Below are 13,378 nucleotides of genomic sequence, written 5' to 3' on the forward strand. Positions count from 1 at the left end.
GGTCCAAGCTGATGGTTTTTTGTGTGTTCGTAGCACCTTGCTGTATGGCTGTGAAATATGGGCGATTTACAGCTACCAGGAAACCATCTTCGCTGTCTGCAGCGCATTATGGGGATATCCTGGCAGGACAAAATCACAAATACAGCAGTCCTCTCAAAGGCAGAGCTCCCAAGTGTGTTGGCACTAATCAAACAGGCGGCTTCGGTGGAACGAACACGTCCGCAGAATGTAAGACGGTCGCATACCCAAGGACCTTCTGTATGGTGAGGTAGCCGGGGCCAGACGACTAGTGGGGCGTCCAAAGCGCTGCTTCAAGGATGCTTGTAAGCATGACATGAAGACCCTAAATGTCGACTATCGCACCTGGGAGTCACTAGCCAGTGAAAGAGGGAAATGGCAACACATCCTGCGGGCTGGTGTGTATGATCACGATGACCAGTTGTTACAATAGCTTGGCAACAGGTGCCGACGTCAAAAACAACAACTCACCGCATGACTTCGCAGCTTCATGTGCAGCACCTGTGGCAAAACCCGTCTTTCAAGGATTGGCCTTCCCAGCCATCAGCAAAGGTGCAGCAAGAAAAGCCACCCCACCTAAATGGATTGTTTGTTGCATGTCCATCATCTTTCGTAGATGGAAGGATGCCAACCAACTGGGAAGGGAATTGGGACCAAACATGTGTTAACATGTGTCTGTTTTAACAACAGTTTATAAATAGGTTAACCTGGGCCTCCAGTGATTTTCCTTTTGGCAGTTAGAAGGGCGTTGTGCTATTGAAGCAAAGCCATATTTTTGTGTGTGTGAAATTTTATCACACACTCTTCAGTCCACCATTTCTATCCCTGAAATAAATGATTAGTGGCACTTATTCTGCCCATATCACTCTGTACAACCCAGCTCTCATTATGTGAGCACCTATTTGCCTGTATTTATAAACTCTACTAACCTATCATCTCCGATTTTCCTTCATCTCACTATTGGTGGCTTTCCCTTCAGCTGTCCAGGCCCAAAGCTCTGGAATTCCCTCTCTAAGTCTCTCCACCTCTCTAATGCTCTCTCCTCCTTTAAGATGCTCCTTAAAACCTGTGGTCAAGGTTTGGGTCACCTATCTTAATATTTTCTTTCGTGGTTCGGTGTCAAATTCTGTCTGATTGTGCCTGGGAATGTTTTACCACGTTACAGGCATTATATGCAGGAGAAAAATCATTGGGGCATTAATTTTTAAAAAAAATTTTCTTTTGTTTATTGTTGGAACAAAGCTGTTGATGGTCAGAGAAGAATCTTGTATTCGGTTAATGACGGGTCAGTTCACTTTCTGATCAGCGTAGGAAGGCGGTGCGCCGTGAGGATGGAGATGTTGGGCGACCAATGGCAGGAGTCTAGGGGTGGGGCAGTTGGAGGCTGGATGTCATGTGATGAAACTTCCAGGAAAATATCCAATTAGAGTTGGTAACTCTAGGGGGAGGAGGAGGAGACGGGGGTGAAGGCACAATCAACGAACAAGATTTTTTTTTTAGGAAGCTTTTAAAGGCAGGGAAGGAGATGGTAAGATATGGATTTTGGAGCCTCAGTTTCTGGTCTTTGTTCAACGGCAGGAGTTTTGCTTGGTGACTTTAGGCCAAGTTGCAATTGCTGGAATCTGGACTGCCCAGTAATAGTGCCTGATGTTTCAGAGCCTGAGCCTCATCCTTATTTTGGTCTCTGAAGTTTTTTGAAGCATGTTTGGAGCCCCTTGGTGTAGGTGTCTGCAGCAGAATGTGAGTTATATGGATAAGAAGATTACTTCCAATTTTCTCCAAAGCTAATTTATTTTCTGAACTCATTCCCTTTATTGTACAGACCCTCAGCTAATGTTGAGTTGACGTGTGTGACGCTCCCCTTTGTTCCTTTTCCTTTCTCATTAGAACAAGTTGCTGCGCTGGATGCCCAGACGATTGTCCACACGGCTTGTGGAGAAGCTCACACCGTGGCCCTCAATGACCAAGGTCAGGTCTTTGCGTGGGGAGCAGGTAGAGATGGTCAGCTGGGGATTGATTCCACTGAGGAGACTATCCGGATACCAAGGTACCAAACAGTTCCTGCAGTCAGTCTTCAAAATGGTTTTGTGAGCTGCAGAGATTCAGAGCTAGTTTATGCTGGGTTTAATATTCTAACTGGAATAGTGCGTAGTAATGTACACATGTCTACTTGTGTTTTCCCAGTTTAAAACGGATGTAATTAAATCCTTCCAGATACACTTTTATCAATGTTACAAAGTAACAGATAGCTGGCTAAATTTTGGAGGGAAAAACAAACTTATACAATGCTGGAAATTTGAAAGCAAGACACAAAATGCTGGAAATACTCAGCAGGTCTGGCACCATTTGTGGAGAGAGAAACAGAGTTAATGTTTCAGGTTGATGACCTTTCATCGAACATCTCTGAGGCAGGAGTGCTACCAACCGAGTCGAGGCTGGCACCTAAATGTTCTGTATATTGTGCATTCTGATTGTAGTGAATTTGTTCAGGATTTTTTTTATTCATTCATGGGATGTGGGTGTCGCTGGCTATGCCAGCATTTATTGCTCATCCCTAATTGCCCTTGAGAAGGTGGTGGTGAGCTGCCTTCTTGAACTGCTACAGTCCATGTGAGGTAGGTGCACCCACAGTGCTGTTAGGAAGGGAGTTCCAGGATTTTGACCCAGTGACAGTGAAGGAACGGCGATATAGTTCCAAGTCAGGATGGTGTGTGGCTTGGAGGGGAAATTGCAGGTGGTGGCGCTCCCATGCATTTGCTGTCCTTGTCCTTCTAGGTGGTAGAGATCCTGGGTTATAGTCTATCTTTTTGATAGTAGAACTATTCCTCATTTTTTTATGAGCCTGTTTTTATCCATGGTTTGAATTCCCTTTTGTCTCAGACTGGCATGGGGTGGGGGATGGTGGTAGTTGTGGGGAGGGATTCGGGTTGTGGTGGGGAGCAGAAGGTTTTAACAATGATCAGGATAACACAGGGGTTATAACTGCAAAGGGAAATGGATTTTTGTTGTGGGGCGGGGAAGACAACACCAACTACCCACATGAAGTTAGGGATGTTGGTAATAATTCTTCTGGAAATTTAATTTCACATGAAATTTCTGAAGGTTGGGATTGCTTCTTTCAAGGGAGGATCTCCATAGTTTCCAACAGGCGCAGTCTTACAGACTTAACAATGGTCTTGGGGACCAGTCTTTTTAGCCTCGAATAAAAGACTTAAAGGACATGCACAACACTAGTGCCATCGATTGTTATAAAAGCCACTTTGTACTGGATCTCTTCTACAATTTTAGCTTTTTGCCAATATTTAAACATCCTGCATAATAATCCCCAATTATAATTCTTATTAAATGTTTTAATTTTCCCAAATGTTGTTGAAATATAGTTTGAACTAAATTAAACGATAACATGTACTAAGCTGCATAGCACGTTCTTCCAGTGCACGCTGTTCTGGATCTTGCAGTCAGCAATGAAGGAGTGTTCGTGACTCTTGCAGCTGCCCACAGACTTTTTGTGGGCTTTTGAGTGGCAACTTGTGGTGCCTGGGAGTCTGATCCAACATGGTGTCCTTTATAGGGGCTCTGTGGTGAGTATGAGCAGGGTAAGCAACAGTGTGTCTCCTCAACTAATCAGATTGAAGCATCCTTAATGAGGTAGGCAGAGTTTAAACCAGTAAGTATAAAATGGAATATTTAATTCAATGTAAAATTATGTGCACAAAGTGAAATAAAGGCTGGGATTTTACGAGAAGGCAGTGGCCCTGTCCACTGGCTGGAAAGCCAGGGGCAAACTCGCCTCCGCCAGTCCTGGAAGCCCTGATCGTATTTAGCGATCCTGGCTTCCACTTCTCTGAGGCAGGATGTCCCGCCTCCAGCAGCTGTCTGCCAATCAGAGGGCTAGCAGCTCTTCAGTCCCAGCAGCGCCACCAGGAGCAGCCAGCAATTGAGGCTGGAGAAGATGGTAAGTGGGTCAAGGCTTGCCATTGCCAATCAGCCAGACCGCGGCGTGGGGCGTTAGTGAGGGTTGGGGGGGGTGGTGGGGGGGGGGATGCGGGGTGGTGGGCAGTGTTCCAACAGGGTGGGCCGTGCCACTGGGGGACACTCCATAGTGCACGGCGTGCCTTAGGTGGGCACCCCCTCCCCAGGCTGCCAGGTTTAACTGGACAGCCTCTCCAGGCAGCAAAGTGCCCATCTGCCACGGGTAAAATAACTCAATTGGCTTAAGGGCGGGCAGGCCACCTGCCAGCTCCCCCACCACTGGTAAAATACTAGTGGCGACAGGTAGGCAATGGCCATGGCACCCCCTCACCCCCCTGCCATCCTACCCAATTTTACAACCCCCTGCCACCCTACCCAGTCCCAGTGGAGGCATAAAATTCCACCAAACTGAAGGAAAGATGAGATAAAAAGCACAAAGAAAAATGTTGAAAAATTATGAATTAAAAAAAAATCTCCAACAATAATTAAAATATGAAGGAATGAGACCTCAAACTCATTAAAGTAAATTTTCATTGCCAAAGAGATTGTTTTGTTATAAATCAGACATATCCACTATTAAAATTCACTTACACTTGAATGGACAAGTTCAAACATTTTCTGGCATGTTTAATGAGTAATTAGTCGATAAGTACGGCAACTTCACATCCTTCACGTGTTTGGTACCACGCCAAGAGATTCAGCATTCAATGTAGCGAAGCTTATGGAAGAGCAGGACAATTTGGACTGCTGCTTCCTGATTTCCGTGTATAACTGCTCATGTCCGGACACTGGAAACTGCTGTCCTATTTACTCCTTAATAACTGTGAGTGCTGACAGCCTTCCTGTTTACTCTTGATGCAAAATCCAGGCGAATTTGATTCTTTTTTTCCTTACTCCTTTCACTTTCTTAATGGAACTTTTCTACTGCAGGTTGATCCGGACGCTGAGTGGATGCATGGTCATACAGGTCACCTGCGGAAGCTGGCACTGCATGGCTCTTACCAAAGGTACTTCAGTACTGTCTGAATGCACTAACCTCGCTGTAACACTGAGCTCTCACAGCCTCTGATGCCCCCGTAACCCACATTTAACGCTTGCTATTGAACCCACCAAAGTTTTGATGCCATGCAACAACGAATGGACAATCCGCTCTGCCAGTCTAATGCCCAAGCGGTAAAGGGGAAAAGTGCCCACAGTGGCTTTTACCAAAACTTGCGTGATACCACTCCTCCCAGTATATGTAGTGCTGCCACCATCTTAACACACTCACCATGGGTTATTTACACTTTGGATGCGAGTGTAAAACGTGTGACATCAGCTTGGTCGGCCAGTAAACACCTTTCGCCATTCTTGTTTCTTTTGAGGTTAATGAGAGAGGAATTTTAAAAGGTGGTTGAGCCAATATTGCCTGCTTTAGACTATCCCGCAAAGTCAAAATGACTCCCCCTTTTATATGCAGCTCTCCAAGACAACTGTTCAGGAAGTTTTGATCTGAATTACTTTGTTAAAACTGACCTGTTCAGGAGCTGTAAATGGAGGTGCTTTTAAGCAGCAGGGCGAGTGATCAGAAGTGTGCACTCTACTTGACCATATTTCAATGCAAAGGCACTGAGGCAAGTTCTGCTGCTTCTTCTACCCTGCTGGTGGTCAGTGAACTTAGCACAAGAGAAGAAACAAAGTGGTGAGTTTTCTGATCTGTACGCTTCAGTATTGCAGCTAATGATGTGTTACCCTATTAAGCTATCCGGTTTTTAATTCTCCCTGCATCTCTCTCTCTGTCTCTGTCTCTCTCTCTCTGTCTCTCTCTCTCTGTCTCTCTCTCTCTGTCTCTGTCTCTCTCTCCAGCTCTCCCTCCATTGACCTTGTCCCATTCTGCTCATCCATATCTTGGTACAGTTGCGATACCAGGGCTGTGTCTGTGGTTTGCCTTGCCTGCTGTTTGCATCTCTTTCACCACCTGCCCTCCATCAGCACCTCCCACAAGCTGTGACCTCCGCTACTTAGGGCAGCAGGTTCATGAGAAAACCTCACTTCCGAGTTCCCCTGCATCCTGAGAATGACTGGTCTCACACGGTTCAATAAGCCTGTGGGAACCCGTTTCCCGCCATTGTTTCTCCTCTCTCTGGCGAGCACAATTGCAGGTGAATATTCGGTTCCTATAATGTGATGCACTTTAAAAGGTGGATGAGGTTATTGGAGGACATGCTAAAAATGATGGCCTTTAAATCACTGTGTGAATATTAAAGTAGGAACACTTGTGGATAATTCCTTCCTCTGCTGTTTTAGTGGAGGCGTTGAGGCATGTAAAATTGGCGGATTATTGCCTTTGGTAAAATCGCAGACGCAGGAGTTTCTTTGAGCGTTCGGTCTCTGTATGCTAATACTGACATGGCATAATTCACTAGCTGTGTTTAGAATGTTGTACCCTACCAGTGACAGTGTGAATTGGGAGTGCAAAAGAGACCCATAAGTTGTGAATGACACTGGTCCAAGTAATTCTGGGGATAGAGACATCGAAAAAGTTACAGCATAGAAGGAGGCCATTCAGCCCATCGTGCCTATGCTGGCTGCAAAAGAGTTATCCAGCCTAATCTCACCTTCCAGCTCTTGGTCCATAATCCTGTAGGTTTCTGCCTCTACCACCCTTTCAAGAAGTGAGTTCAAGACCCCCACCATCCTTTGGGTGAAACAAATTGCTCCTCAGCTCTCTTTTAAGCATTCTTTCATATGGCTAGAAAGTCACTTTTATGTTGGCCCTTTTATTTTGGATTGTGGGATGCTTGTGACATGAGCTGCTTCCTGCCACTATCTATGTTGTTGAAAATGGAGGGCTTGATCTTTGTCTAAATGTTGAGATGAAGTGGCCTTCTCTTCGATGGTTAACCATTGTCACTCCAATCAGTTCATGCAGCACTGGTCCTGAGTTAATTGTTACAAGGCTAATGTTATCTTCCTCTAACATTGGTGGACATTTGATGTCTTCAACTGGTGTTTTTAATCTTGTTTTTTTTCCCTAGGTGGTCGGCTGTTTGCCTGGGGTCAGAATGCTCATGGCCAGTTGGGCCTTGGGAAAGACTATCCCTCCCAGTCCAGTCCCCAGTGCGTAAAGTCTCTGACTGGGATTCCGCTGGCTCAGATTGCTACAGGAGGGACACACAGCTTCACTCTGTCACTCTCGGGCGCAGTGTTTGGCTGGGGGAGGAACAACTGTGGTCAGCTAGGACTCAGTGATGATAAAGGTACGCAATTAACAGAGCGGTATGAGTTTTGTGGGAGTAATTAGCCTGCAGTTTAAAACCAAGCTTTGATGAGCCATTTGATTCAAGGTAGGCAGTCTCGTGTTCATGCAAAAATGATGGTTAGGAACAGACCAGCTGTTCCATTGACCCTGCCCCACACTCCTGGGGCTGAATTTTCCCAGTCCCAGTTGTAAAGTAGTGCATTGGGTCAGCCACCCGTTGTGTTCCTGCCTCTAAGCGATTGTGCCGGAGGCAGGGTCAACGCAGCAGAGGCCATCCGCCCTGCTGCGCCAAAGTAGCCAAATAGGCCCATGAATGGGCCAGTTTGGGGAAAGGTGATGGTGCTGCCTGGATTTTCCCAACGATGGACAGGCCCCCCTCTTCCCCCCCCGCCCACCCCATACTGAGGTTGGAATTGAACTGGACGAGGCCTCTTGGTGATAGGCAAGGGGGCACCATTGATGCCTCTTCTCACTTACCCCAGCATAGAGCCACTGGAATGCAACGGTCACAGTTGTGTGCACAAACCATTCTGTGGACGGCCCTCCTGCCTGCCTCAACAACGCCCACCTCTTCCGGTGGGGCAACTGGCTGGACATTGCAGCGGGCCATCCTTTTGGACCTCCTGCTTCCCTGGCCCACAGACGTCCCTAATTGGATGGGGCTTCTGGAGGTGGCTTCTTAATTGGCCGCCTTTGAGAAGATCGCGACCAACATCCCTACGGGGCCATTTTCGGGTTTCTAAACCGGAATTGAGTCTGTCATTGGGATCGTGACCTAACCGTGAAAATTCATCTCCTGATGCCTGACGCATCATGTCTAGACATTTCCTATCTCCCCACAATCATGTAATCTTTCGGGGAGAGGCGAAGAAACAAACAGGGCCATTAAAGGGAGAAAAAAAAACTCTGGCTAATTCCTCTTCACCCCTCCCCCTCTCTCAGGCGATCAAAACCAGTCCAGGAGATCACATGGACCATGCATCCTATATCTTCTGTTACAGCCAAGTGGTAAGGGGTGTGGGTGGTTCCCACTGTTCACCTTCCAACTGATCGCAACCATGTTTTGTCTAAAATGGAGTTAGCCCCTAAATGCCAAATAAACTTGCCAAATAAACAGTGACAGGTTTTCTTGGAGGTTAAACAAAAGATAACTATTTTTACACAATTCCTGAAATGGTCGCAACTGCACGCACGCATTCGCTTTGTGTGTGTCTCTCTCACACGTACACACAAGAATAGATAGATAGAGAGGAAAAGGGTAAGTGGTTTGAAGTGAGGTAGGTGTTCGGAGTTCACGGTAAACCTGTTGAATCTTCTTGGAGGACACTTTCTTTTAAAGATGCAGGCCTGGGTGTTTGTAGTTTTTCTGCTGGTTAAGATTTCAGATGGAGGCAGTGGTCACTTTCAGTTCTCTGCACCAAATTGAAGTGTAGAATTCGCAGTGGGGCTCCTTCTTTGTTTTTGTTGGACTTCTTTCATGGCCCTTGGCTGGACCGCTTTTCTGTAATGTTCTTGTGATCTCTCCCCCCTCTTGGTCCAGAGAGCTACCTTTTTAAGGTAAAAACCTTTTGCATAAGCCTCTGTTAGGTGACTCATGACCCCCTCCCCTGTTGTGACCACACAAAGGACGAGAATGTGGCTACTTCACACTTTCTTTGTTTCAGAAGAACCCATTCAATTCAGGAATGCCTCTTGATGCTTTCAGGATGGGTGTAATTGATGCAGTTTAGCTTGGAATGTATCATTTGTCCTTAACAGACAGTAAGACAGTTTGAATGTACAGGGCAAGTCAGCCAACCGTTGGCCATTTTTCAGCACATTGTCCACTTTTTTTAAAGGAAAAGTCAATTTTTATATAGCTCTTCAGTTTGGTTCTGTTTTTTTTCATCACTGCACTTCTCGTGAGTGTGACACTATTATCCCACTTACTTCATATACGATGCAATCTCTGACACATTCTGCCCAAATTGGCATCCTTTTTACCATTTCATACAACTCAAACCATTTATAATGAAATGATTTCTGAGATGAAGCCCCACTTTTTGAATTTAATGCACCAAACCTCTTGCTGTTGCACTGAGGAACAAATGCATTCGAATAAAACGAGTGTAGCTCGATTGAACTGACCCATTGGCACCTTCTTGCTGAACGTAATGAACTTTGGCTGCTCTCAGATGCTTAAGAGCTCGAAGGACTGCCTGTTTGAAGTTTGAGTGAATGGACAGTTTCGTTAATGCGCATTAGCTAGTGACTATACCAGCTGGTGATTTCCTCCAAGGCATCGAAACACAGATGGGCTTTATTAGAACCAAAAGGTGTGTGTTTGGCCGAGACAAGCTATCAAATAATGGAATGCAAGACAAAGCCATAAGAATGCCCAGAACAATTGATTTTAAATGCTGTACTTGGAGTAAATGCCAACATCGCCACACTTTTACCTTTGTATTCATTCTCGGGATGAGGGTGTCACTGGCAAGGCGGGCATTTATTGTTCATCCTTAATTGCCTGAGACAGTAGTGAGCAACCTTCTTGAGTAGCATAGATAGAGTAGACCAGTTCAGAGGTTATTTGCTTTAGTGTGGAACTGGAGACACATATAGCCCAGACTGGGTAAGGACGGCAGGTTTTCTTCCTAAATGTACTGTATTACGACTGAGGTGGGAGAATGCACTGTTTATTCTAGTTCCACTTCTCTACGGGTCACAACATATATTTAAATTTCTTCCCACTTACCGATATAGTCAATCATAGACTCTTTATTCCAGAATAAAACACACCAACCAGGTTTCTTTAATAGACAACAAAATGATCAGTTTATTATAAAACAAGTCTTAACCATTAATGAAGTAAAGCATAAACACACAGATTGAAATATTAAAGTTCCCTTTTTACCGTAGCCACTCACAGGCACCAGTTAACTGGAAAAATAAAGGGATTTTTGTTTTTAGAGCCCTATTACAGACAAAAAAACCGACTTGGGCTGCATACTTGCTCATTCGTGAAAAAAAATAGCGGATGAGATATGTTGTGTTCCAAAATTGGCATACAGTCAGGCCTCCAAGCACACATAGACGGGCCACTCGAATTTTTTAGAGCAGTTCTTTTCAGGCGGCATTAAAAGTTAATTTAGCAGGCTTTTCTTTAATGACAGGAGACGAGATGAGTTGACACAGTGGACTTCTCAGGGTCTTTTAGCGAGGTGCTGGAAAGCTGACCTAGGTTGTGGTCTTCTCTCCGTCCTTGGAAATTCCCTCCCTTTTTATACAGTTCAACCCCAACTCAAAACAGTTCAAAAGCGAAACTGACAACAGGTCAGCCTTTTGACCTCCATCAGTCTTGACCTGTCACTTCTTTGTAAATAACATCTACAGGTGTCCAAAGTTCTCTATTGTTCATTGAGCTAGAAGTCAGGTGATTTCCCAGAAAGGCTTGTTTTCCTCACAAGATTTCTCAGTGACCCATTTAAAAAAAAAATATATATTTCCAGGGACTGCTTTCAAAGTCAAGTGGCCTTTACATGACCCCCTTTGAAAACCCCAAAGTTTAACATTCAATCTTTCAAAAAATGAATCCTCAAATAAATTTAACAAATCACAGAGGCACTTTTGTAACAATTGGTTGGGTTTTTACGACAATCCTTCATGGTATGCTACATGACCTGACTAATACCAGCTTTCTATTACACTGTCATGGTGGGATTTGAACTCAGGTTCTCTGAATTTCTTGTCCAGTAACATAGCCACTATATTTCTGTACCTTGGATAGTGATAGGTTTGAAATTGCTGAATGGTTAAACTCTCTATACATGTCCGTCCAAGAGGGGTTTGTCTTGAAAATACATTATTGTATCTGTTTGTCTATGTAGATCGAGATGTCCCCAATCACGTGAAGTTCCTCAGGGGCCAGAAAATTGTTTACATTAGTTGTGGTGAAGAGCACACGGCAGCTCTAACAAAGGTAAGAATACTTTTTTTCATTCAAGGGATGTGGGTGTCATTGGCAAGGCTGGCATTTATTTGCCCAGCCCTATTTGCCCAAAGAAGGTGATGGTGAGCCGCCTTCTTGTACCACTGCAGTCCATGTGGTGAAGGTACATCGATTGTGCTGTTAGGGAGTGAGTTCCAGGATTTTGACCCAGTGATGATGAAGAAATGATGGTTATATTTTCAGGTCAGGATGGTGCAGGTGGTGGTGGTGCTCCCATGTGCCTGCCGTCCTTGACGTTTTAGGCAGCGGAGGTCACCGGTTTGGAAGCTGCTGTAGAAGAACTGCAGGTCCAAATTCTGCATCCATCTTGCAGAAATCAGTAGCGTTGTTTCGCTGTCTAATGCAATCTGGCGAAGACTTGATCATTCAAAGTTGTGTTTTGTGCTTAAAAAAACAAAGTGAGTGTTCCCATTATTTGAATTTAATTGTCAGTGGATATGGTGAGGGTGGGGGGGGAGGGGGGGAGGGCAGTGATAATGTGGAACACAAAAATTTAACTTAAATAATGCAAAGATGCACCATTCTAGAGTTTGTTACTATAGTATGGAATCCACACTGCAATCTAAACGAATGCACTTGGGGTGGTGGGGGGCGTGAGGGGGGTGGCCTGGGCATCAGAGCTATTCCTTTGAAGGAGTTCTTTAATATTAATGCTACTTTTACGCTTCAGTGAAACAACTTCGGATGTCTTGCTCCTGCATTAGAAGTGTCACATAAACATAGGTGGTTGTTGTTGCTGGTATTAAACTAGCAATGTAGTAGAGGATCTACCTTTTGTGGACACAAGACCATTATAGAGCCAAATTAGCCCAGCATAGAGGCTTGCCTCAGTAGTTCAATCCTTCCCACTGGATTAACATGGACTCGCGCATTTTTCCTCCTCCTCCTCTCCAGAGAGCCTACAATATGCTGCTGTAGTATGTCGCAAAAACATGAAATTTTATCCCCTCCTCTCATGCCCTGCAGTTAAAGTTCATAGAATCAGAGGGCACTGAAGGAGGCTATTCAGCCCATCGTGTCTGTGCTCTTTAAGTCTCACTCTCCTGCTCTTTCCCCATCGTCCTGCAGTATATATACAATTCCCTTTTTAAAAATTACTGATGAATCTACTTCCAACACCTTTTCATGCAGTGTATTCCAGACCATAACAACTCACTGCATTTAAAACAAAACTTCTCAAACCTTCCCGATCACCCCCATCCCCAGTTTTTTTTTTTAGTGCCAATTATCTTAAGTTTGTGTCCTCTGATTTCCTGTCAGTGGAAATAGAGTAGATGGGGGACAAACTATCAAAACCCCTCATTATTTTGAACGCCTCTATCAAATTTCCTCTTAACCTTTTCTTTTCTAAGGGGAGTAAAAATCTCAGCTTCTCCAGTCTCTCCACAAAATCAAAGTCCCTCATGCCTAGTGCCGATCTAGTAAATTGCCTCTGCACCTTAGTAAATACTTAAATTGAAATTATTTGTTACATCATTTTGCATTATTTATTTATTTACATTTTTTTTTTACATTGCATTGACTGCAGCTGTCCTGAAAACTCTAATTTATTAATGTGTGAGAAACAAACACTATTCAATTTTGTGTCAAATGTTGATCTCGATTAAAAGATTTTTTTAGTAGTATAAGAAGCCAGATGCAGTCTGACCTTGTGTATCAACCGGCTTTCCCATTTGATTACATTGTCTGGCTACAGGCAACCAGTATACAAAATTATCTAGAAAATAAATGGCTGTGCACTCTACCTATCAACTTTGCCCATTACAAATTCCTATGTCAACATTTGTACTGGAATTCTGTATGTAAACTTGTCACACTGTAGTTACATCTTCCTGCCAGTGGAAATGTTTTTAGTGCCACCACTGGCTGGACTAGACAAGTTTGAACAGTAGATTTGTTATAAATGTGGATATAAGAATTTACAATAAGAGGAAAATGCATGACTTTAAAAGGAAATCTGGAATTACATCTGCGCACTCTTGTCCAATTATTCTCTGCCCGCTTAAATCTGCTTCCCTGAAGAACACGCTTCTCTGGACTCCACGCCATAAATTTTGGCCTGGTCCCATTTTTAGACACAGGCGCTTGATGGAAATTGGTCCTTAGGCCTCATCGGTATACTTAGCACGAGCTCCAGTGGGTGCCTAATGCCCATTTTA

The 13,378-nt window shown here is 44.4% G+C and overlaps 1 protein-coding gene across 2 annotated transcripts in view; it reads left to right on the forward strand.

Annotated features, from left to right (window-relative positions):
• Nucleotides 1–13,378, forward strand: part of LOC137376896 (probable E3 ubiquitin-protein ligase HERC3) — an 89,839-nt gene that overhangs the window by 16,064 nt on the left and 60,397 nt on the right. For both annotated transcript variants that reach the window (XM_068045856.1, XM_068045863.1), the window contains exons 3-6: nt 1,906–2,065; nt 4,921–4,997; nt 7,008–7,229; nt 11,098–11,189. In XM_068045856.1, coding sequence (XP_067901957.1) covers nt 1,906–2,065; nt 4,921–4,997; nt 7,008–7,229; nt 11,098–11,189 — 551 coding nt within the window. The remainder of the gene's footprint in view (nt 1–1,905; nt 2,066–4,920; nt 4,998–7,007; nt 7,230–11,097; nt 11,190–13,378) is intronic.

This window comes from Heterodontus francisci, chromosome 1 (genome assembly GCF_036365525.1).
Source record: "Heterodontus francisci isolate sHetFra1 chromosome 1, sHetFra1.hap1, whole genome shotgun sequence".
In the NCBI taxonomy this organism is placed as follows: Eukaryota; Metazoa; Chordata; class Chondrichthyes; order Heterodontiformes; family Heterodontidae; genus Heterodontus; species Heterodontus francisci.